The 25,078-nt window shown below is 39.0% G+C and overlaps 1 protein-coding gene across 2 annotated transcripts; it reads right to left on the bottom strand.

The window, feature by feature from the left end:
- Positions 1–1,188: 1,188 nt before the first annotated feature.
- LOC306887882 (zymogen granule membrane protein 16-like) lies at positions 1,189–21,967 on the bottom strand. Of its 2 annotated transcripts, XM_079445891.1 has the most exons (5): positions 21,748–21,967; positions 3,464–3,610; positions 3,152–3,241; positions 2,762–2,906; positions 1,189–2,555 (listed from the first exon to the last, which is right to left on the bottom strand). In XM_079445891.1, the coding sequence occupies exons 3-5, from the start codon at positions 3,204–3,206 to the stop codon at positions 2,237–2,239; spliced, it is 519 nt and encodes a 172-aa protein (XP_079302017.1). In that variant the 5' UTR covers positions 3,207–3,241; positions 3,464–3,610; positions 21,748–21,967; the 3' UTR covers positions 1,189–2,236. The 2 variants fall into 2 exon arrangements, with proteins under 2 accessions (XP_079302017.1, XP_079302018.1); XM_079445892.1 differs by lacking the exon at positions 3,464–3,610 and having other exon boundaries at positions 1,797–2,555.
- Between the last annotated feature and the right edge of the window lie 3,111 nt (positions 21,968–25,078).

Raw genomic sequence — 25,078 nt, 5'->3', positions numbered from 1 at the left:
TTTTTAAAAACTCTCTCGTGGGCCGGTGTTCAGCGGGCCGTAGTTTTCCCTCCTCTGGTCTAGTGTGTAGTCATGCATAGCTATGGCATATGAAAAAACAAATATATTTTGTTTTAATATAGTTAATTATTGTTCAGCATTTATTATTATTATTGTTCATAAGTGTTGGGGTGGGCTAGCAATGCATTATGAAGTAATCTTAATTTCTAAGTAGTAATACTTACATTTTTCGAGTATAAAATCATCAGTCTTCGAGATCTTCGAGCAGCTGATTTACGTCTCCTTTGTGCAGATATTGAAAAATTGCAAACATGGAGGAAAACGTAAAAGTAAATAGTATCGAGTTACTGATGCTATGAGGTGTTTGTGCACCTGTCACTCTTATTTTCTTTTTATTATTACTGCAGAACTTATAATTACATACAAGTTTAGGGAAAAAAGGTAGTATCTTTAACAATGAACAATAATAATGACAAAAAACTGAAAATATAGCTATAATGGGTTTGTGTACATCATAGTATGAGATTATATACACAGAAAAAAGGGATTAAATATATTTGAATAATCATGATATTCATATAATCATAATGCATAAAAAATTGCATTTGTTGTTGCTGTTATTTTTGTTATTTATAAGCCTTAGGGATGAAACGAGAGAAAAATTCAACCAGAAAAAAGGAAAACAAAGGAGATGTAAACCAGTTTTACGCGTGAATGAACAATTTTGCACATAAAATAAAGAAATTAATAACATATTCAAGAGATAATGATTTGGGGTTTTCTTCATTAAAAAATAATATCTTTAAGGATTAAACTATGGGTCATATTAATAGAGTTAAAAATATAAAAATTTAAATCAACCCAAAATGTATACTACAATCACAATAAATTTCATCAACATCAAAATATTTACAGATAGATATATTAAACCTGTCGCTCATATCTTTTAAGTTGTCACTCTTGTTACATATATATAAAAATGGCAAAAATAAATGATAAAGGCATGGTAAATGCCTTTAAAGTATAAAATCATCAGTCTTCGAGATCTTCGAGCAGCTGATTTACGTCTCCTTTGTGCAGATATTGAAAAATTGCAAACATGGAGGAAAACGTAAAAGTAAATAGTATCGAGTTACTGATGCTATGAGGTGTTTGTGCACCTGTCACTCTTATTTTCTTTTTATTATTACTGCAGAACTTATAATTACATACAAGTTTAGGGAAAAAAGGTAGTATCTTTAACAATGAACAATAATAATGACAAAAAACTGAAAATATAGCTATAATGGGTTTGTGTACATCATAGTATGAGATTATATACACAGAAAAAAGGGATTAAATATCTTTGAATAATCATGATATTCATATAATCATAATGCATAAAAAATTGCATTTGTTGTTGCTGTTATTTTTGTTATTTATAAGCCTTAGGGATGAAACGAGAGAAAAATTCAACCAGAAAAAAGGAAAACAAAGGAGATGTAAACCAGTTTTACGCGTGAATGAACAATTTTGCACATAAAATAAAGAAATTAATAACATATTCAAGAGATAATGATTTGGGGTTTTCTTCATTAAAAAATAATATCTTTAAGGATTAAACTATGGGTCATATTAATAGAGTTAAAAATATAAAAATTTAAATCAACCCAAAATGTATACTACAATCACAATAAATTTCATCAACATCAAAATATTTACAGATAGATATATTAAACCTGTCGCTCATATCTTTTAAGTTGTCACTCTTGTTACATATATATAAAAATGGCAAAAATAAATGATAAAGGCATGGTAAATGTTTTAATAATGCAGTTTTATTGTGATCTTCATATGACATAAAAATGTTTATCTGTTATTTTAATTAAAATCAACTTCAACACTTTAATAGTTTAATGGTTAGCCCAGCCTCTGTGTAATAAAAGTGCCAGAAAAAAAAAAAAAAAAAAAGAAGAAACATTCAGGATAAAATCATTGCAAAAAGAGCCTTTAGTAATTATTGTGTTAAAGGAGAAGCCCTTGAAGCATCATTAGGAATAAAACAATTTAATTCCAGTCTTCTCAGTGTTTAATTAATTAATCAGTAAATTATTAACCAGAAATCATTTTAATAATGCTGACAGCACAAAAAAGTCCCCAAATTTCATCCCGCAGGAAAAACACTAATATGCTACTTGTTAACTGATCTTTTCCTCACATACACATATAATGTGCAGCCTGTGATATATTTCTGACATTATGAAGTGGAATTGTAGTAGACAGCCCAATGAGCCCCAATGGAGGTGAGGGCAAATCCATTCTGACGACCGCTAATGAAGCGTAGTTCACTTCCATCGTGGGTTGGGTAGAAGTTAAATGAAATTCCATAAGGCTGCCCCACTTTAAAAGAGCGCCCCTCGTTAGTGACAAACATAAGCTCGCTGATGTAACCAGAATAATACTTTCCAGATATCTGAACAAAATGTTCGTTGTTGAAGAGTGTCATCTCCTTTTCATTGCCATAAGCGTTTGTGCAAACCAATTCTGTCCAGTTACTGTTATATCTCAACTGGATCCTAAAAAGATACAGTATATACCATTACTGTTAATTCAGAGCTAAATATCATACAACTAGACAATTAATATGAAGTGTATAATTTGTAGCAAAATGGTTTTATGTGAGGTAAACAGTATAATAATTACGACAGATCAGGTTCTTTTTGACTTGATAAGAAAATGTTATCCAGTGTGTGACTATCTAGTGGGGTTTGGGGAAACCTACCCATTGATGTAGTTGTTGTAGTAGTATCCGTAGTAGGGATATTCATAAACTCTGACTCCAGTGATGCGACCCTCGTGTGCAGTGGAAAATTCAGTTCCACTGCCATCCCCAGCAGCAGGGGAGTATGAGTAAAAATCAGGTAGGGCTGAAAAGGTAATAGATTATCAGCTGTAAGTGATCAGCTGTTTTTTGGTTCCAATTGGAACCTTGATTTTGACCGTTTCAGTTATACAGCTCAAAAATTCATTGATATGCTACTTTTAATGCCTAATTCTAACAGTTTGGTACAAAAACAAAAACAGTAAGCACTTGATGCATAATCAGTTAGTCAGTGTTGATTTATTTATTGCGCCATATTTGTATTGAGCTGAACACTTCAGTAATACTCACGCATGGTCATGCTCATGGCACAAAGGGCAGAGAGTACCAGAAAATGATGCAGCATTTTCGATTGTTATCTGTCCACTGCTCTCTGAGAATCTAGATAGCAAATTGTAGATTGCTATTTTTAATACATCAAATAATGCTGAATTATATTTTGTTTTTAAAAATAAACATATCTAATTATCTGTATTCACAAATAAATAAATAAATACATGTATAGGTAATTATTAAAACATTTAAGATTGTATTCATGATGTATGTATGTATGTATTCATGATATAGAGTATTATATTGTTAATTGTTATATGATGGCATTACCTAGTTGAGCCTGAGAGGGTGTTCCTTGAGTAGGATGGTTAAACTAAGCCTTCATTTATACTCTCTCGCTGGTCCAGCCTCTTCTTTTCAGTCATTTATATGAGGAAGGTTTTGGAACATTTTTTTTTTTTTAAAGCTTGAGTATTTCTGGAAGGAAAATATTTTAAGAAGGAATTTCCTTTTTGTTTGTATCATAAATCACATGACACATTTCGGGAATAAATAATGAATACTTATATCAGATAATTATCAGAACTAGTATTATATAATATAAAAGGATATTTTTCCATTAAACCTTTTCAGGTAAAATATTTTGTGCTCTTATTTTTTATTTATTTATTTTTTGATCAACTGAGCATTACAAAACTTAACAGGTGATTAAAAACTAAAAAGAATTATGACAAGTCTAAGCTGATCAGATGTGTTGATCAAAACTCTGTTTTTATCAAAATATTAAAATGAATAGATTTTTTCTTAATCGTACTTTTTATACAAAGCATTATTTACCACTCCCCCCAGCTCCACCCTATTTTATTTGAAGCATTTGTTGAAAAAGCTAAAATAAAAAAATAAATAAAAAAAAAAATAAAAAAATTATATATATATATATATATATATATATGTATATATATGTATATATATATATATATATATATATGTATATATATATGTATATATATATATATATATATGTATATATATATATATATATATGTATATGTATATATATATATGTATATGTATATATATATGTATATATATATATATATATATATATATATATATATATATATATATATATATATGTATATATATATATATATATATATATATATATATATATATATATATATATATATATGTATATATATATATATGTTTATTAAAAAATTTAACAAAATAAAATTTGTTGAAAAAATATTGAAACACATTAAACATGTTGAAAATAATTCTTAGTCAGTATGTGTGTACATGTTATTTTCTCAGTAATACTCAACTCACATACTGTTCACAATATTTTGAGCTTATATAACAAAACAGGACATTCTGCTTCAAATTATAGTAGTTTTGTCATGCATTACCTGATCACAAAACATTATAACCCAGAAGGAAAATTGTTTTTTTTTTTTTGCCCTGTAAAATCTATGTATTTGTACATGAGGGTAGGTTTGAAGACACAATATGCAATGTAAAGTTGTATGACAAAATAGGGGTGGGGCATTCAAAATCTAATTGTCATAAACAATTGCAGAAATTCCCCTGCCTGTGACATGAGATTCAAGGTTTGTGTGTGAAGTTTTGAGGTCTATACACAACCTCCTATTTAGTATATTAATACTTTCACTAAAACAAAACCAGTTATACAGCTTGTGAATGTATTTACTTGTCTCCTGCTTTTGCATCAAGGAAGTGACTACAAGGAACAATTTTTTGTTGCTGTTGAACTTCTTGTATTCTACCAGGTGTGACATTATTTTCAAGGTTTGAAATAACTACAACTGTGTCAATATAAAAATAAGATTTGAGAATGAATTATTCAACTGTTTATTTAGCTAGTTTTTTGTTTGTTAGTATCTTAAGGACTTAATGAAAGCCACAATTTTCAGCTCTGACTTACGTGAAGTGAGCAAAAAGTCGAGTAAGTTGATTTCAAAAATGCAGGTGGTTAACAGGTAAAAGGTACGTGGATATTATTTGCCTTTCTAAACTGACTTTGCAGACAGAGGAGCCCAGAACATGAAAGCAATGCACAGTTTCATGTTAAGTATTTTCCTCCCATAGAAAAGAGTTATAAAAATAATTAACATGGCTTAATAAATTAAGAACGCAATATTAAAAGACAAAACTCAGTATACACCTTATTAATGTTGCAACCTAGATATACAAGTTAGCAGATGTGCCCAGAATACGAAAGCAACGCTCAAAGTTTTCACATTATACATTTTCCTCCCATAGAAAACCATTATAAAGAAAAGTTAACTTAAGTGGCTTATTGAATGAAGACAGTGATATGAAAAATAACTATTAAGCCATAACTCATTTATTAAGGATTTTTAGTATGTTATGTGCGTACTGTATTTTCTGTTTGTTTTATACATACTGTAATATTTGTTTGTTATTATTGCAATAAAAAAACTGTGATATGTAAAGGCCAAATTCAGTATAGTTTATAAAAATATATAGGCCTACTATGTATGTACAGGTAAGCAAATTAACCCAGAACATGAATGCAACACGCTGAATTTCATTTTCTCTCATTGCAATATAAAAACATTTAATATGATGCAATGGAGGAAGACAGTGATACAGACCAAATAAATAAATAAAGACTAAATTCAGTATACAGATTGTTAATAAAATATAATATATGGCAACCAGCTGAGCCCAGAATATATGCAAACATGCTAAATTAAGTTAAGCATTTTACTCCCAGAAAAAAAAAAAAAACATTATAATGAAAACATTTAAAGTGGCTTAATGCATTAAGAAATAATATTAAAAGGCCAAACTCAGTATACACCTTACAGTGAAATTGTATAAAAAGGACAATTTTGGTATACAGTTATATACAGTATGCACTATGTGAAGGATTTCCTTCCTCCCCTTTTCATTTCTTTTGTAGCTCGGAGTTCTACCGTTCGATCTGTAGCCAAAAGTATCCGCTTGTGCTTGGAGCTGCTGAGTCACATGATGGCATGACAACCAAACACAGCATAGCAAGTGAGGAGCAGCAATGTTATGAGATGTGAAAATATGGGATGATATTAGACTCAAAATGATTAATAGATGCATGCACAATTATCCATGTACTGCATAAATGTTATGCATGTATCTTACTAAACACGAACAAATGTCTTTCAATTTGAGTCTGTGGAATTCAGGATTCAATGATTGTGCAGCGATTTTAACAAATACAGATATGTTTGTGTATAAAAATGTTGTGATCTGCATTAATATATCATAAATTGCTCATGCAAAAAGGAATCCTTGCATTTGTGGATCAGGTGACACACGTGCATGTATTGACATCTTGTTTGCATTAATCTTGTTTGGTTCATTTGGATTTTGAGACTTCATTTTCACAGTTTGCAGCATTTCACGACGCCCACACACACAACTACCAATGAACAAAGCCCAGTGCAATTCATTAACGTGTACACGATTTGAAAAATTCGCAAATGTGCATCACTACACTGAAACAAATGCTTTTCAGCCAGTGTCTGCAGAGTTTAGAATTACATCAATGTGCAGCATTTTGTACAAATATAGACTTATTGTTTAATACAAATGTTATAGTTTGTATTAAACTATCATAATTTGTGCATGCAGCGTTTAAAATGTGAATTTGTGGAACAGGCGATGCACGTGCATTCATTCACATCTCTTCTGAGTCCATTCTATTTGATTCATTTAATTTTGAGACTTGCATTCCGCCCGTTTAGCCTTGCCCAATCCACACACACACAGCTCGCGATCCACACGCAGCTGAGCCTAAGAACATCAGCGACCACTAGATTGTTGGAAAGAAGAAGTTGAGGAAAACTGGAGGCAGGCTATGTAACTTAAAAAATGACATAATCAGGCTGTATAGAATGCAACATATGTTTATTAGCCTAACTTTCAAATAGACAGAAAAAAACATGAACGTCCGATTGGCGTCAATCAATGCCAATTGTTTTTACTATGGTTTCACATTCATAGTTTAACAAACCAATCCCCCTTCCCCACATAAAATATCTGAATAGTAGCCTATTGTTTTTACTCAAGCGAACTTAATTATACACTCTCAATATGTCTCATTTAACTGGTAACATTTAAATTGGCTTGTCAAATTAACTGGAACAAACAAATGACTAGGCCTATAACATTGTCATTTTAGGCTACTTTTTACGCTGTTTTGCAGTGCTGAATTGTGCAGCTGCCGACTTAAAATCAAAACTTCCCAGAGTCTCTCCACAACTTGCAATGCGCATAAGCCGCGTAACCTTGTTCTCCGCAAGGCGACTTCGCTGCTTCATCTTGATCCGATTCTGCAGCGAAAACCCCCTCTCTGCAGGAACACTCAAGACAGGGATTACACAGGCTATCTTGGCGAGCTTGGTCCACTCTGGATACATTTTGTTGAAATCACATATGAGGACTTCGTAGGCTGTGGAGAAATGCAATCCTCCATAGCCACGGAGCGCTGTCATGACAGGGAGGGCATCATGTCGCAGGCTTATGGCATCAATAAGAGGAGCGGTGTCCGCAGACTCAATGCTTGTAAAATGGCAAATAATCCTTCTGATCGCTGGTTCTGCATATTCTTGAAGAGCTATAAGATAATATAATAGGTGAGAACGATATTAGAATTATAGTCCTACAAAAGAATGCTGCGCTTATTATAAATAGACATCTCACTCATTTGTTCGTTGTTTAGGTCTATATTACAGCCGTTTTAGGCGTGCGCTTTATTTGAAATGCAGCATGCGATGTTGTTTAATAACTTTCAAACGGTAGAGCCTGTTCCTTCATAACATAGCCAAAGGTCGGTGTATTTTTGCTTTATACATTTTAGGCTTATTCTCAAATTCAGATTGTGTTAGGGGGGCGGGATTATTAGGCAATTTTAATCGGACAATTTGACCGGAGAGATTTAATTTTGTCGGACATTTCATTTTTTTTCCGGCCAATGTCCGGCAATTACCGGACAACGGAAACCCTGAAACTAGTATAATTTTGTCCTTTTTTAGATACTTGAGCACGGCGTGGCATCTCTTTGTCTGTTAGAGAGCAACAAGGTGCGTTCCTGGAATGTGCTGATAACGCAAGGTCGTAATGTCACTTTTTTGGGAAGATCTGGAGATTTTCCTAGTTGGACGTTGATCGTAAAAACATCATCTTCAACGATACCATCCTTGAATTTACTGCGTTAAATGTAATAACCATGCCACGCCGCATTGATGCAATAATTCATGCAAAAGGAGGCCCAACCAAGTATTGAGTGCATAGAAATGAACATACTTTTAAGAAGCCTGACATTTCTGTTTAAAATATCCTTTTTTTATTGATCTTATGTAATATTCAAATTTTCAGAGACACTAAATTTTGGGTTTTCATTATCTGTAAGCCATAATCATCAAAATTTCAAGAAATAATGGAATATTTTACTGTGTAATGAATCTATATAACATATGGGTTTCACTTTCTGAAATGAAAGTGACAAAAAATATTGACCTTTTTCATGATATTCAAATTTTTTGAGATGTACCTGTAATGCGTAGATTCTTGATGAATTCCTTTGGGAGTGAAATCTTTGTCATTCCAGCAATGGGTTGATTGGTCTGAAGTGAATCGGCAAAGTTACTGGACTTAAAGCTGCCAGAAGCTCGGACTCCCCCTGAAAGGGGAGTTGTGAGGTTTCCAAGGGCACCGAAAGTAAAAAAAAAAGACTTCGCCTTTTGGGTGTGGGAGAAGATTTATCTGGTTTCCCTGTAACACTCATTTTGGTTAGTTTGATCAATAACAAGGCACATAGTTTCAGCAGGAAAGTGTTTCTTTGTCCCACTTGACACCTCATTTGCATGTTTTATGACTGGGTCTGGAGAATCGGTGTAAATTTTCCCACAGTACAGTAAAAATAGTATGATGCATTTTACGATCACATAGTGTACATCATTGTTTGAGGAATAAAGAGGAGATCATTTTGATATCAAGAAAGAGATATCTAAAAGATATTAAACCAGAGATACATTCATACACCTGAATATGAGTGTTTAGAGCTTACTAATATGAATAACGAGTGGTAACTAGGCTAATATAATAAGGAAACATACAAACAACACACGCATATAACAGATACATTTGTAACTGATTAATTATGGTCTAAATAAATAAAATGTCTCTATGTGTGTGTGTTATGTATCTTGTAATCGTGGGGATAATCCACTGGTCAGCCAGGCCTGGTACCGAGGGTCATTTATTTCTCTTTAGAATGTGTTTAAAATCCGATGGAAAGAACAGTTAGTTGATCTGTTTAGCATCTTTTTGACAGTGGGGGGACAACCATTGGCAATTTAGCACCCATATAAACATAGAATATGGGGCCAGGTCTGTGAATTATATGCAAATGTTAAAAGGCTAAAAGGGGTCTCTCAAGACATGAAGTCCCAACGACTATCAAGGATCATAAGCAGATGTTACAGCTGAAACCTAAAGATGTCCGAGTTCCGCTCCCAGTGCAACTGATACTCAACTGCCATTGGCTAGTCTGCTTCTGTGTGGCTGGAGCTCTGGACTGGAGTATGGTCTCAACAACCTCAGTAAAGAGACCAGATGCTAGGAGCTGTGCCCCCTCAGGAGCCACGACCACAGCTTCCACAACTCTGGGCGGGGGTGAAGAATGGTGCCTCCCGCCTGAGAGAGGAGGTCCCTCCTGATCGGAATCTCCAGAGGAGAGCCGTCAAGTAGGGACACCAGGTCCGAGAACCATACTTGGGCCGGCCAGAACGAGGCTACTAGCAGAAGACAGACCCCGTCCCAGCGCACTCTCTCCAGAACTCCCGGGAGCAGAACAATTGGGGGAAAAGCATACAGACGAAGCCAACGCCACATCTGCACCATGACATCCAGCCCAAGCGGAGCTGGATGCATGAGGGAGAACCAGAGCGGACAGTGTGTTGTTTCCTGCGATGCAAAAAGATCCAGTTCCACCTGGCCGAACTCCCTCCAGAGGAGCTCCACCACCTTGGGGTGGAGCCTCCATCCCCCGGGCCTAAGCTCCTGTCTCGACAGGATGTCTGCCCCCTGATCATGAGCATTGTGAACCGAAGGCGTTTGATCACGAGGTTTAAAAAACGCAGATCTAAGAGCGGACGTAACCCCCCATCTTTCTTCGGAATGAAGTAACGGCTGTAGAACCCGGACTCTCTGTAGCGAGGAGGGACCACCTCGATGGCCTCCTTCCTCAAGAGTGTTTACTTCTTGTGTTTACTTCCATTACCAGAGCCTGCTCGGGGCCCACTAGAGTGGGAATGACCCTCTTGAACCGAGGCAGACGAGAAACAAACTGGATTCTGTAGCCTCTTACTACAGTCTGCAGGACCCATTTTGAGACATTTGGCAGAAGCTTCCATGCTATCAGAAAGTCTACTAAGGGAACCAGCCTCTCGAGACTGGCCTCTGGTGTCACTAAAGGAGCTAGCTCGGTGCCCTGAAGTGGATGACTGGCAGGGAACAACCGACCTGACTGCTCTAGTGCCCTCACTTGAGGAGATGAGCTCTCCCGTTCCATACCGTTGCCGGGCGGTAGCTGGGAAATTTGCTCATCGGAGCTCACTGAGCCCTGAAGCACCGAGGGTGGCAGGGGTATCAGTAAAGCCCCGCGAGGGCGCTGAGGAGGATTGGGCACCATATACTGAGGTGTTATCCTTTCCTCCCGCTCAGCAGCCCCATGGACCTGGGAATGTCTAGGGAGGAATCGTTGGAACGCCGCCATTTGCTTCCTCACCTCCTGAAACTTCTCGACAACAGTATTGACTGCTCCGCCAAGAGACCAGAGGGCGAGAGCGGGGCATCCAGGAGGAAGAATCTGTCCTTATCTTGCATATTCACATCCAGCACTCGAACCATCAGCACTGGAGCTCCTCAGGGCTGCGTACTCTCCCCACTGCTCTTCTCCCTCTACACCAACGACTGCACATCTAAAGACCCCTCTGTCAAGCTCCTGAAGTTTGCAGACGACACCACACTGATCGGCCTCATCCAGGACGGTGACGAGTCCGCTTACAGACAGGAGGTTAAGGACCTGGCTGTCTGGTGCAGTCTCAACAACCTGGAGCTTAACACGCTCAAAACTGTGGAGATGATTGTGGACTTCAGGAGAAACCCCCTTGCTCTCCCCCCACTCACTATCATGAACAGCACTGTAACAACAGTGGAGTCATTCAGATTCCTGGGCACCACCATCTCTCAGGACCTGAAGTGGGATATTCACATTGACTCCATTGTCAGGAAGGCCCAGCAGAGGTTGTACTTTATGCGCCAGCTGAGGAAGTTCAACCTGCCACAGGAGCTGCTGAAACAGTTCTACTCCGCCATCATCGAATCCATCCTCTGCACCTCAATAACTGTCTGGTTCAGCTCAGCTACCAAATCTGACCTCAGAAGACTACAGAGGGTAGTCCGGACTGCTGAGCGAATCATTGGTACAATCCTCCCCACTCTCCAAGAACTGTACTTATCCAGAGTGAGCAAAAGGGCTGGCAAAATCACTCTGGACCCCTCACATCCAGCACACAACCTCTTTGAACTGTTATTGTCTGGTCGACGCTACAGAGCTCTGTGCACCAGAACGACCAGATACAGGAACAGTTTCTTCCCTCAGTCAATCCATCTCATGAACACTCAATAATATACGTGGAACACACAACTAATACATTATCCATTCACCACACTCACTTATTTTATTTTTATTTTTCTCATTTCTAATTTGCACATACTTGACCTGTACATAGAATAGAATAAGAATAGAATAGAAGTTTATTGTCATTGTACCATTTGCATGTACAACGAAATTTAAAAGTACCAGCCAGTCAGAGTACTGTAGTCATACATACATTCATAAGATAAAAAATAAATAAATAAAAAGGTACAGAAAATTGTACACAGTCACATTCACCATCTGTCTATTTTTTTCACATCTCATGAAAACAGTGTTTTTGATTATTGAGAGTGGTTATAGCTGTTGGATAAAAACTGTTTTTTAGTCTGTTTGTCCTGGCTCTAATTGTCCTGTATCGTCTCCCTGATGGTAACAGTTCAAACAGATCATGTCCAGGGTGTGATGTGTCTTTGAGGATACTTTATGCTTTCTTAATACAGTGTGAACTGTGTAGATCTTCCAGTGTTGGGAGAGGGCAGCCTACGATCTTCTGTGCCATGTTTATGACCCTCTGGAGCGCTTTCCTCTGAGCCACTGTACAGCTGGTGAACCATACGCCAATGCAGTAGGTTAGGATGCTCTCTATAGAGCACCGATAGAAGGACACCAGTAGTCTCTGAGTAATGTTGTTCTTCCTCAGCACCCTAAGGAAGTACAGTCTCTGCTGGGCCTTTTTCAGCAGCTCAGAGGTGTTTGTGCTCCAAGTAAGGCCCTCCTCTAACTGGACTCCCAGAAACCGGAAGTCAGCTACCCTCTCTACACAGTCCCCACTGATGAAAAGTGGAGTAATGTCCGTTTTTTTCCTCCTGTAGTCAATGATCAGCTCCTTGGTCTTTATGGTGTTGAGGAGCAGATTATTCTCCTTACACCACCATGAGAGCCGCTCCACCTCTTCCCTATAAGCTGACTCATCCCCTCCTGATATGAGTCCCACCACCGTAGTGTCGTCTGCAAACTTCACAATGGTGTTGCTATAGTGAGCGGGGGTACAGTCATAGGTGTAAAGAGTGTAGAGCAGAGGGCTCAGAACACAGCCCTGTGGAGAGCCGGTGCTAAGGCTGAGGGCTGTAGAGGTGTATCGGCCCACTCTGACTCTTTGACTGCGATCAGACAGAAAGCTTTTAATCCACATGCAAGTGGAGTGTGGAAGCCCTAAGTCCTGAAGCTTGTCCACAAGTTTGACGGGAAGAATGGTGTTAAACGCCGAGCTATAATCCACAAAGAGCATCCGGACGTAGCTCCCCTGCTTCTCCAGATGGGAAAGTGCAGCATGGAGGGCTGTGGCCACGGCGTCCTCTGTGGATCGGTTTCCCCTGTAGGCAAACTGGTAAGTGTCAAAGCTTGCAGGCAGGAATGATGTAATGTGACTCCGCACCAGTTTTTCGAAGCATTTCATTACCACTGGTGTGAGTGCAACTGGCCGGTAGTCACTCAGACTCGAGATGTGAGATTTCTTTGGTAATGGGACTATGGTGGAGGATTTCAGACACGGTGGGACAGTGGACAGGGCCAGTGACTGGTTGAAGATCTTAGTAAAAATTCCAGCCAGCTGATCCGCACAGTCTTTCAGTACCCGGCCAGGGACGCCATCCGGTCCAGCAGCCTTCCTTGGGTTCACGGACCTCAGCGTATGCCTAACTTCCCTCTCGTTAACTGTGAGAGTTAAGTTGCTCAAGGCCTTGAGGTGTGGCGTGGCTGTCTCTGGCGGCTCCACCTCAAAGCGTGCAAAGAAGAGGTTTAGCTCCTCTGCCAGTCTGGCATCACCCTCATCAGCTCCAGGATTAGTCCTGAAATTAATGAGATGCTGGACTCCCTGCCACACCTGCCTGCTGTTGTTGCTGTCCAAATGGTCCTCAATCCTCCTCCTATAATCCAGCTTGGCCTCTCTGATGCCTCTCTTCAGGTTTGCTCGGGCAGCACTGTATTTCTCCCGATTTCCAGACCTGAAAGCGATGTTTCTCTCTCTGAGCAGCTGCTTGACCTCCCGGGTCATCCAGGGCTTCTGGTTGGAAAAAACCCGGATGCATTTGTCCACTGTGACAGTGTCTGTACAGGTCTTTATATAGCACAGCACACTGTCTATGAACACTCCCAGGTCCTTATGTTCAAACACCTCCCAATTGGTCCTGTCAAAGCAGTCCTGCAGCTGCTGAGAGGCACCATCAGGCCAAGTTTTGATGACTTTTGTGCTGATAGAAGCAGTTTTGCAGAGGGGGGCATATGCGGGGATCAGAAGCAGGGACACATGGTCAGACTGGGCCAGGTGTGGAAGTGGTCTCGCCCTATAGCCCAACTTGATGTTAGAGTAGACCTTGTCCAGAGTGTTAACTCCTCTAGTAGCACATTTAACATGCTGGTGGAATCTAGGGAGTGCTGCTTTCAGGTCCGCATGATTAAAATCCCCTGCTACTATAAGCACAGCGTCAGGATGCATGCTCTGCTGTCTACTAATACTCCCATGTAAAAGTCCAACAGCCGAGAAAGCATTAGCGTCCGGTGGAATATAAACAGCGGTTATTATGACTGCTGTAAACTCCCTCGGAAGATAGATGGGCCTGCATTTAACAGTAATATACTCCAAGTCCGTGGAGCAGTATCTGTCTACAGTCACTGTGTTTGTACACCAGCTGTTATTAATGTACACACAGAGCCCCCCTCCTCTGCTCTTACCAGAGTCCGCTGTCCTGTCCTGACGCTGTACAGTGTAGCCTACTAGCCCAGTAGCCGAGTCCGAAATAGATGGTTGAAGCCAAGACTCCGTGATTAACAGTACACAACTGTCTCTTACCGCATTTTTGGCAGCAATCTGTAGCCTTAGTTCATCCATCTTGTTCGCGAGGGATCTGGCGTTCGCGAGAAATAGGCTGGGAAGTGGTGGTTTAAATGGCTGCCTTCTTAGCCTAGCCAGCGCGCCGGCTCTGCTGCCCCGCTTCTGCTTCCTGTCTCTGCGCCGCCGCACCCCTGGGATGGTAATCCATGGTGAGCCGGGGGTTCTTGCTATATCCACCGGGATATTATGCGAGCGGATAAACTCGGCTGTAACACTGCCTCCGGAGCAACTTCCAGTTCTTAGAAGCTCACTCCAGCTGAAGATGGTATTCATAGTATAGAAAGTGCACAAGATAAAACAAAACACATAAACACGTAACCAAATAAAACACTGACTGGTAGAGCACTAAGCCGCAGCAACCGTGTGCGCCGCCATTTTGGATAGTTTGGATACATAGTTGTTTATATTATATACTATATATCGTGTTTTTTTTTTTATTATTATTATCTGTGTCCTGTCCTGTTACTGTCTTTCTGTTGCACTGTGGAGCTTCTGTCACTACAACAAATTCCTTGTATGTGTAAACATACTTGGCCAATAAAGCTCATTCTGATTCTGATTCTGATTCTGATATCAGACAGATTCAACCACAGATGCCGCTCCATAGCCACCATTGCTGCCATTGAAAGGCCGATGGCTCTGGCCGTTTCTTTGGTGGTCTGGAGGGACAAATCTGTGGCCGACGCAATTCAGCTACTACGCCTGATCCCTCCTCCTCGCTGTCATCCTGGTCCTTGAGCAGGTCAGCCTGGTATGCTTGTAACACCGCCATGGTGTGCAAACATGCGCCAGCCTGACCTGCCGCCGTATAAACTTTCCCAACCAGACCCGATGTAAGTCTAACTGGCCTGGTGGGTTCACTCTAGTTCAGTGGTTTTCAAACCTGTCCTGCAAGCAGTGTTGCCAACTGCTTTCAATTGAATGTAGCTAAATACATTCAAAACCGGTAGCTATGTCACTATGACATCATAATGGCAAATTCACTGGTCTATATAAAGATGGATATAGATCAGTGGGCAAGATGAGAACTTAGATAAGGTTTGTCCAAGAAGTTGCTATATTTGTCCCTAAACTTTTGAAAAAAGTCTCAAAAGGGGTGGGGAAGTTGTTAAATCTAGCTACAAAATTGCTAAATTGGCAACACTGCCTGCAAGCACCCCTGCCCTGCACATTTTGCATGTCTCCCTTGTCAGACACATCCAATTCAGGGCTGCATCCGAAACTGCATACTCAACGAGTAGGTACTTATTTTCAAGAAGTACTTACTTAACGAGCGCTAAAAGAGTACGTACTCTACAGCCAAATCTCGTTGAGTATGAATGAGATCCGCCATGTTTACGTTATCATGTGATCTATGACGTTATTACAAGTGCAAAATCAAAAGATATGAGTGACAGGTTTAATTCATCTATCTGTAAATATTCTGATGCTGATGAAATTTGCTAATTTTTGGTCTTGTTGAAGAAAAAGCTGCCCTTATGATTGCAGTTGCCTATAACCCACAAATTTTGGGTTGATTTAAGTTTTTCTTTTTTAACTCAACTAATATAACCCTACAGTTTCATCCTTAAAGAAATTATTTTTTATTACGAAAAAACTAAATCGTTCATCCACATGCAAAACTGGCTTAAATCTCCTTTGTTTTCCTCTTTTTCTTGTTAAATGTTGCTCTCGTTTCAACAAGAAACGAGAGGGTTTCTCCTTAATTTTATATTGTAGACATCCATCGATTAGTGATGAAAAAAATTGCCGCGGTGGTGGAAACAACACGAGACTGTGCTGCGACTGAGAGCAGCTCGATGGTGTTTAGTGTCCCGCAGCAGCAGCAGCTGAATAGTTCTGCGTTCAAATGCACACAATAGACTAAAGCTTGCTGCAAAACCCCAGCAAACATAACCATGAATGTGTCTGCGGGAAATAGCTAGTAAGGAGATGTTTGAATTATTTACTAATAAACGAATGTTTTCTGAGTCCGTGTCGCAAGGATGAAGTTGCTGGTCCTGACTCGCCGTCTCCTCATTAGACGCGCCTTTAGAGAGAAATGCATCTTTATTGATTATGATTATGATTATAATAAAAGAGTTTGTTTTCATTTTTTTTATTTCGTTAAGTGATAATTTAAAGCTTTCTATAGATATATTTATCATGTCTGTGAGGCATGTATTCGCTCAGCTTCGGTTCATTTTTGTGAAGCGCTCCTGTTCAAGACGGCAGAAAGCGCATCATGTTTGTTTTCTTTGTTTGTGCACACAAATACAAGTACACCCTTTACAGGTCCGAATGATGTATTACTCTTACCTTTATAAAAAAAAAAAATGACAGCATAGGCTATTTTAATTAGTTTCCACTGAAAACAATGCAAGTGTTTGCGCTGGTGCCTCCATGTCCTGCAGAGCGCGCTTTAGCTTCCACTCTCCGCACAAACTTATATATATATATATATATAGCCTACATTATTATTATAGCACAGGTTTAACGTTTAAACATTGTTATATACTATTTTATTTTTGGCCAGTTGTGATGATATGAGAAGGCTAAATTGATCAAACATAGGCTATGATCGGCTCATGCAGCTGGCCACTTGGTCGTTACTTAAAAAAACAAAAACTTATAGGCTATTTAACGAACAAAAATGCTCCAAACGTTTTTCTAAATTAACTTAAAAAACAAAACCAAATATAATAATTTTGCCATTACACACACAACTGAACTATTTTAATAGCCAAAACAGTAGTATAAACTATTTTAGGAGAAGGGGTGAAAAAAAGACGGGCTTGGGTCGGACACGGGCCGGTAATTCTGATAAGCTGTCGGACGTGGGACGGGCTAGGGCCTGAGCTTCTCGGGCCAGGGCCAAAATTTTAGGCCCGTGCAGGGCTCTAATTCATTGTTAAAGCTACTACCATCTTTCCCTGAGCTTGTATATTCTGCAGTAATAATAAATAATAATACAAATAAAATAAGAGCGACAGGCGCACAAACATCTCAAAGCATCAATAAATCCACAACCCTACCTAGTATGTTTTCCTCTATGTTTGTAATTTCTGTGTCAATCAGCTGCTCAAAGATCTTACCTTTGGAGAGGATTGTTGACTTTACTCGAAAAATGTAAGTATTACTACTTAGAAATTAAGATTCCTTCAGAATGCATTGGTTGCCCAACACTTATGAACAATAATAATGATAAATGCTGACCAATAATTAATTATATTTTTTAGTGAAACAAGCAAAATGTAATTTGCTTTTTCATATGCCATAGCTATGCATGACTGTACACTAGACAAATGCAGCCAAGGTGAATACATCTCAATTTTCAGTCAAGTCATGAATTAATGCATATGATAATGAAACAATTATATTTTATTTACTGACAACAGGAAACATTAACAAATGAGTAAAATGTAAATAAAAGTAACCATGATAATAAATAAACAAGTCAACAACACATGAAAAAGCTTTATTCAAACAACATTGTTCTAACAATCATGTATTTACAGGCAGTGAACCACATCTACTGCATCTCAACACAGCTGAGCCAGTTCTGCAGCTTTATTCTGACGAAGACCACCGTGTCCACCTTCTCCTGTCTCTGCTGTCCATCACGTCCCTCACTGCAGCAGTCAGACTTTATATTTTTGTTATCCTTTTTTTCCCACAAATACCGCGGTCACCTGCTCCAGCACAAAAGCTCTGCATCAAATGCACAGAAATCAAGAATCAGAAAAGCGCTGTAACAGCTTCGTTTGAAATGACAATAATTAAAATAAACTAAACCTTAAGATTTAAAATAATTTGTTATTCATTTCAGTAACTGAAAGGTTTTCAGCTCACTGTGAGCCTTTGAATATTCTTGTAGAATATGTTCCTGTCTCTTATTAAATAGACATTTAATGGTCTTTAAGATGTATAAGGTTTATGTAAATGCACTTTGGAGACGTGTGTGTTTACTGGAGCTCTACAAATATACTGTAACGTCACTGTCTAGCATCTACACCTTCAGCAAATCAACAGTTTACTATACAGTAACTCAAGAAATGCGATTTTAATGTCACATGTAACCGTGTTTTTGATCGATAATACTCACATTTGTAAGCACGCTGATCTCCGTCAGGTTCGATGATGACGTATCCTCTCGTGGGGGCTTCTGGGATAGAAAAGTGTCCATCGGATGAACACTTCAGAATCTGGGCTGAAGCAGTAGGACATCCGGGAACTTCTCGACTACTCTTCTATGAATACTGAGGTTTCGGACATACTTATTCGCTCACCTTCTGCTTTTCCCCTACCATATAGTAGAGAAGTAGGCATATTCGGACGCACTTTAAGTAGACGCACGTCCGAATCTCGCGAGAATTAGTAGGTCACCCAGGTACTTCCTGCCTACTCTTTTATGAATCCGAAGGATTCGGACATACTTATTCGCTCGCCTACTGCATTTCCCCTACTATATAGTAGAGAAGTACGCGGTTTCGGATGCAGCCCAGGTCTTGCAGTCTCTACTAATGAGCTGATGAGTTGAATCAGGTGTGTCTGATTAGGGAGACATGCAAAATGTGCAAGCACCCCTGTCCTGAACATTTTGCATGTCTCCCTTATTTGCTGTTTGCCATGGTGGATCGATTTGAACCATGACTGACATTAAGGCTACGTCCACACGAAGACGGGTTTCTCCGTATCCGATCTTTTTTTTGCCTCAAATTCCGTAAACACGGAGTCGTCTCAGGAAATATCTGCGTCCACACGGAATCACTGAAACCGACTGAAAACGATGTAGTACACATGCCAGACCAATATGTAGCGCTGTAATTCTGCCACAGAGATACACAAAAAAACAGAGAAGAAGACTTGGACCATGTGCGTAAACCTTGCGCGCTGAATATAAACTAACACACAAAGCAGAAGATTTTGCTTTAATAAAACTAATGAGCTCAGTAGGTTCTGCAGCACGAACACAGGCACGTAGTCTGACATTGTTGTTGTTGTTGTCGCTGTTATGTGACGTCTGATTAGGGGCGAGACATGGGCTGATGACGTCATCGTTTCAGAAAATATACGGATTCGCAGTCCACACGAAAACATGAAACCGGCGTTTTCAAATTTATCCACCCTGGGACCCGGTTTCAAAAATGATCGGTTTCACTCTTCGAAAACGCCGGTTTCGTGTGGACGAAACGCCTATACGGTAAAAAATGTATGCGTATACAGAGAAACCCGTCTTCGTGTGGACGGGGCCTAAGAGCTGCTTAAAAATAAACGTGCACAAATAAGAGAGATTGTGTGAACTTAATTTGTCATTTATGGAACCGCTTTAGCCCCGATTAATTTGTTAGGTTATTTCAGGTTAGGTTTTGGACTTCCCCACTCTTCCTCATGTCTCTGCAGTGTTGTGATTCGTCATCAATATCCGATGTAATATTCTATGAGCAATTATAATAGGCTTGTTTGAGATGAGCAAAATCTGCGCAGAACCGATCACCGGTAATCACCGCGAGATGCATGCCGGTTAGAAAAGTGTCCAGGTTACATCTGCCTTACTCTGATGTTATGCTGGCGTGTGCCGAAGACTGTAAAAAAAGATGGACGACACGTCTCCATTTCCTTCCATTGTAGAAAAGTGAAGCCAAAGCCTCTCAGTATGGCCGCTGCCATCGTGAGTAAATTACGTCATTTGGAGCCAGAGTCTGCGCAGTAGAGATTCGTTTGGAGCCAGAGTCTGTGCAGTAGTGTCATGAGGTGGAGCCGCGGAATAAAACTTTATCTTCCAGAATCTGGCAGTAAGTTTTGGGAGCTCATTTTAGTTCATCTCCTATCCTGAAAAGTCTGTCTTGCAGTATTGCAGTCTGTCTTGGCACTGTTGCAGTCTGTCTTGGCACTGTTGATTGACTTCCATCATAAAGAATGTCTCTCGGTGTCAGCGTAGTGCCATTTTGGAGAGCATCCGATGGACGCAAAGTGCGTACGCTATTCTCTGTCATCAGTAACACATGGATAAATTTTGTACGTTTATTTACGCTTTGATTTGAAGTTAAACAGTGTATTCATGCGTTACTGATGACAGAGAATAGCGTACTCACTTTGCATCCATCGGATGCTCTCCAAAATGGTGCTACGCTGACACAGAGAGACAGAGGGGAGACGAATTGTTGAATAAATGTTATTTGTTTTGTTTTTTTGCGTACAAAAAGTATTCTCATCGCTTCATAAAATTCAGATTGAACCACTGATGGCAGATGGACTATTTTGAAGATGTATTTTATGCTTTTCTGTGCCTTAACAGTGTAATTTACTTGGCAGTCAATGGGACAGTCACAAGCCTCCCAGTTTTCATCCAAAATATCTTAAACTGTGTTCCGAGAACGAACAAAGCTTTTACGGATTTGGAACGACATGGGGGTAAGTGATTGACAAAATTTGCATTTTGGGGTGGAGTATCCCTTTAAATAACAGTAAAATATGAGATTTTAGTTTTCTTACCCATCTTTCATAACTGATGTAAAAGTTGTACTATTGTTGTACTATAATTACTGTTGTAATTATAGAGCTCAAGTTTATGCTACAAAGAAATGTAGAAATTAAGATGAGGTGTGACACAAACACCCCATTATTCTTCAAAATCAACACACCTCCATGAAACCAAAAATGTCTTCTTCTCGTTTATGTAACTTTATGCAGTTGATATAGTAAGGTTGATATAGTAAATAGAAAATATTCTGTGAAATGTATATTTTGGTTTTAAAACAGGATAGGACTCCCCCTATCTGAGGGTTGCCCCTAAAACTATGATTAAAAATCACACTGTGTAGTGTAACTAATAATTAGATTAGATTAGATTAGATTCAACTTTATTGTCATTTATGCAGAGTACAAGTACAGAGCTAATGAAATGCAGTTAGCATCTAACCAGAAGTGCAAGAATATAGTGTTTTAATGTTTTATATTTTAAATAATTGTGTAATTAGTAAAACAAGACAAACACAAATGGGGCAAAAATGTGTTTTAAGTTTAGAAACACTTTGATTTCCCCTCCCTTACCTCACAGTGCTTTGGTCCAAATGCCTGCTTCCTCTTTTACATCAAGTCAATTTTTGTGGAACTCCAGTAAGTAAGGCTGTCAAGGCTATTTTATTCAATTAAACATCAGATGAAGTGATAATTTTCTCTACAGTACAGATGATGCCAATGTATTTTTCGATGAGTCCGCTATGTTAGCAATAATTACGTTACCTGCTTGTCGGATAGTAATGTCTACAACGGACAAGACCTCTGTCAAGGCGTGACCACTACAGCTTGAATTTGTTTAATTTGGCACGGTCTCCCTGCTACACCAGTAGTAGTAAGGCTTTCCTATGTGTATAAATATTGGTGCAGCACAAACAATCAATATCTGGTTATTTTAGGCAATTTAGAATTCTGTGCAGAATGTGTCCCTGGGAAGTGGCACGTTTAGTTATCTTATTCTTATATGCTGTTTTGCTGCTTAACTTGTTAGGCTATTATATTTTTGTGGAAACTGTGATCCTTTAACATTTTCAGGATTATTTAAAGAATACAAAGTTAAAGAACAGAATTTATTTGAAACTTATATTTTAGTAGGTATACATATCTTTACTGTCACTCAAATCTGTTCAGTGCAACCTTGTTAAATGAAAGTATCACATTTTCCATAAAAATATGAAGCAGCACAACTGTTATCAAAATTTGCAAAGAGGGTGGGGCTATCAGACTCCAGTTATTAATGACAAAATAACCTTATATAATTCGGACACTACATGAGTAGTTGAGTGCATAAGTACATATTGTATCAGTGCATAGTGTATAGTGTGCCATTTGGGATGCAGCTTTTGTCTCTCCTAAAATTCCTTAAGAATATAATTAAGAGAACTTGCGAAGTAAGACATATTCCTGTATCAACAACTTTTGTTGATCCTGGATCAACATTACTGTCCAAAAATATAGATTTAACCCAATCCCTACCCATAAACCTAACCCTACCCACAATTTATTCTTAAAATCAGTGTGAAAAGATTAAGGCTATGTCCACATAAAGCCAGAGCTTTCCCTATCCAATCTCCCCCCCCCCCCCCCGTCTCAAGAAATACCTGCCCCCATACGAAACCACAAAACCAACACATAACGATGCAGTATACATGCCAGACCAGCATGTGGCGCTGTAATTTTGCCACAGAGAGAACTAAAAAGGGAGAAGACTTGGACTATGTGCATAAACCTTGTGCACGGTATACAAACGAACATGGAACAATACATTTATTAATCTGTGTTAATGTCACTTAATAAAAAGACAATCGTTCAGTGTTTGTTCATGTTTTTGTTGCTGTTACGTGGTGTAGCGGTGTCTGAATATGGGCGAGACGTGGGCTGATGACATCATTGTTTCAGAAAATATACAGATTGGCTGTACACATGAAAACGGTTTAAAAAAATATTGGTTTCACTCTCCCAAAACTCTGGATCCATCTGGAAAATCACCTATACAATACAAATTTATGTGTATACAGCTAAACGTGTTTCCGTGTGGACTGGGCCTAACAAGAATGTAGAAGCACCTAACCCTGATCATGAGCCTAAATTCCTCGGTTGATTGGAATGTTGTTGACAGGAACATGTTGTACTTGGTGAAATTTGCTCTCACCGTAGACAGAGCGTAGCTAGTTCTGGCTATCTCTGCCAACATGAAAGCTGATAATGCAGCATGATTGACAGGGTTGAAGGATAAACAAATAAAAAAGTAATTCCTTTTACAGTAAAAGGAAGTATCTGCAAAAGGGTTACACAAGACAATCTCAAAGAGTAGAGGGTGCAAATGGAATCTGGAGGACAGATGGTCACACAGTGATTGGAGATTGACTGAAGATCTCACCTGTGAATGTCTACGATGAATTAGCTGATGGAAACAAATGATGTGCAGTGCAGAGATTCTGCTAATAACTACTTTGTTCTCAAAGCAATTTTTTTTGTTCTCAAGCAAATCTCAAGATTACACTAGGTAAAGAAAGCTAAGAAGGAGTTTCTGTCATTTTAATGAAGTTTGTACAACAAGACTTCGGAGCCAGTGTGTAAACATGATTAACATAGCCTAACGTGAGGTCGTATTTATTTTTTAACATGCAAACATTTCGGACTGGGTGTGAAATGACCTTTAAACTGTTTGTTTAGTAAATCGTGGTGCTTGTGTATCAAGCAGTAGGCTCCTCTTAAAAACTGAGGTGCTGCTATTTGTGTAAATCCCTCGGTTGATTGGAATGTTGTTGACAGGAACATGTTGTACTTGGTGAAATTCTGATCACATCTGATCATCTAGAGTCTCATCAGGCCACAGCTGTCATCCCAGAGTCATATCAGGTCAGAGCCGGTCTTCCAGAGTCTTGTCACGTCCTGTCTGTTGCACCCAGATCTTTGAGGTCAGAGCTTACACCACCACTGAAACTCTAGAGGCAGGGGTGTCTGATGTAATATCTCCAGAGGTGGTGGCTGAAGCTGCAGAATCTTCCCAGATAGCGGCGCCCGCTGCTGTGTCTCTAGAGGCGATGTCTGCGGTTCCTCCAGAGGTGGCGGTGCATGCTGCAGAACCAACTGAGGAAGAGGCGCTTGCTTCAGCTCCTTGCACGAGGAAGCCATTTATGAACTCTTGTCCTGTTATGAGCTCGCCAGAGGCCATGTACGAACTCTCATCCTGTGCCGAACTGGCCATGGAGGCAAATTATGAGCTATTGTCCCGTCTCGACCCAGCCGAAGAGTCTGACTTTGAACTAGAGACCTGCACGGGACGGATTTTTCTGTCCCGCTCCCGCCTGTTCCCACAAAAATGTTATTTTCTCCCACTCCCGCTCACAATATTCAAGTTTTGTCCTGCTCCCGCCCACAAAAGCCTGCAGGTAAACATACAAGTAGTTTTATTTTCACTGCTTCTTCCCGCTACTGTTATTTATTTTACTTGCTTCCCTTTTGAATATAAATCAAAAAGAAACAGAAAATAAATGTTTCGTTTTATCTGAGTTTAATTCAAGGGAATGATGAACATGGACATGAATGAGGAGCTTTTCAGAACATAGAAATACAGTCAGAACAGTCAGAAATAGGCAAAAAAATTAGCAATGAAACAAAATAATAATAAACGTGGATTTCTCACGTATTCAAATAGAAAAGCATTTGGCCTAATACTGCTTAATGTGCGTTAGCCTTTTTTGCCTTTAGCAATGCCCAAACATTGAACATAAATTATCCTCCTTTCTCCATAAATAAAAATAGGCCAATTTTCAATATTTAGCTAAATAAATAAAAATAAACTGAATGAACTAAAACACAAATGTAGGCCTATTTAATGTGTCCATGCAGGAATAGTATG

Source organism: Barbus barbus, assembly GCF_936440315.1.
Source record: "Barbus barbus genome assembly, chromosome: 21".
NCBI classification, from domain to species: domain Eukaryota; kingdom Metazoa; phylum Chordata; class Actinopteri; order Cypriniformes; family Cyprinidae; genus Barbus; species Barbus barbus.
The sequence above is the reverse complement of the archived record's forward strand: the minus strand, read 5'-3'. Positions and strand labels throughout refer to the sequence as shown.

What these genes read in the sequence shown, in the direction of transcription:
- LOC306887882 (XM_079445891.1), bottom strand. Translation starts at nt 3,206, where the DNA reads ATGCTGCATCATTTTCTGGTACTCTCTGCCCTTTGTGCCATGAGCATG. An exon ending in TGCCATGAGCATGACCATGC is followed by an intron (nt 2,907 to 3,151) that starts GTGAGTATTACT and finishes TTACCTTTTCAG; the next exon opens with CCCTACCTGATTTTTACTCA. An exon ending in TACAACAACTACATCAATGG is followed by an intron (nt 2,556 to 2,761) that starts GTAGGTTTCCCC and finishes GTATCTTTTTAG; the next exon opens with GATCCAGTTGAGATATAACA.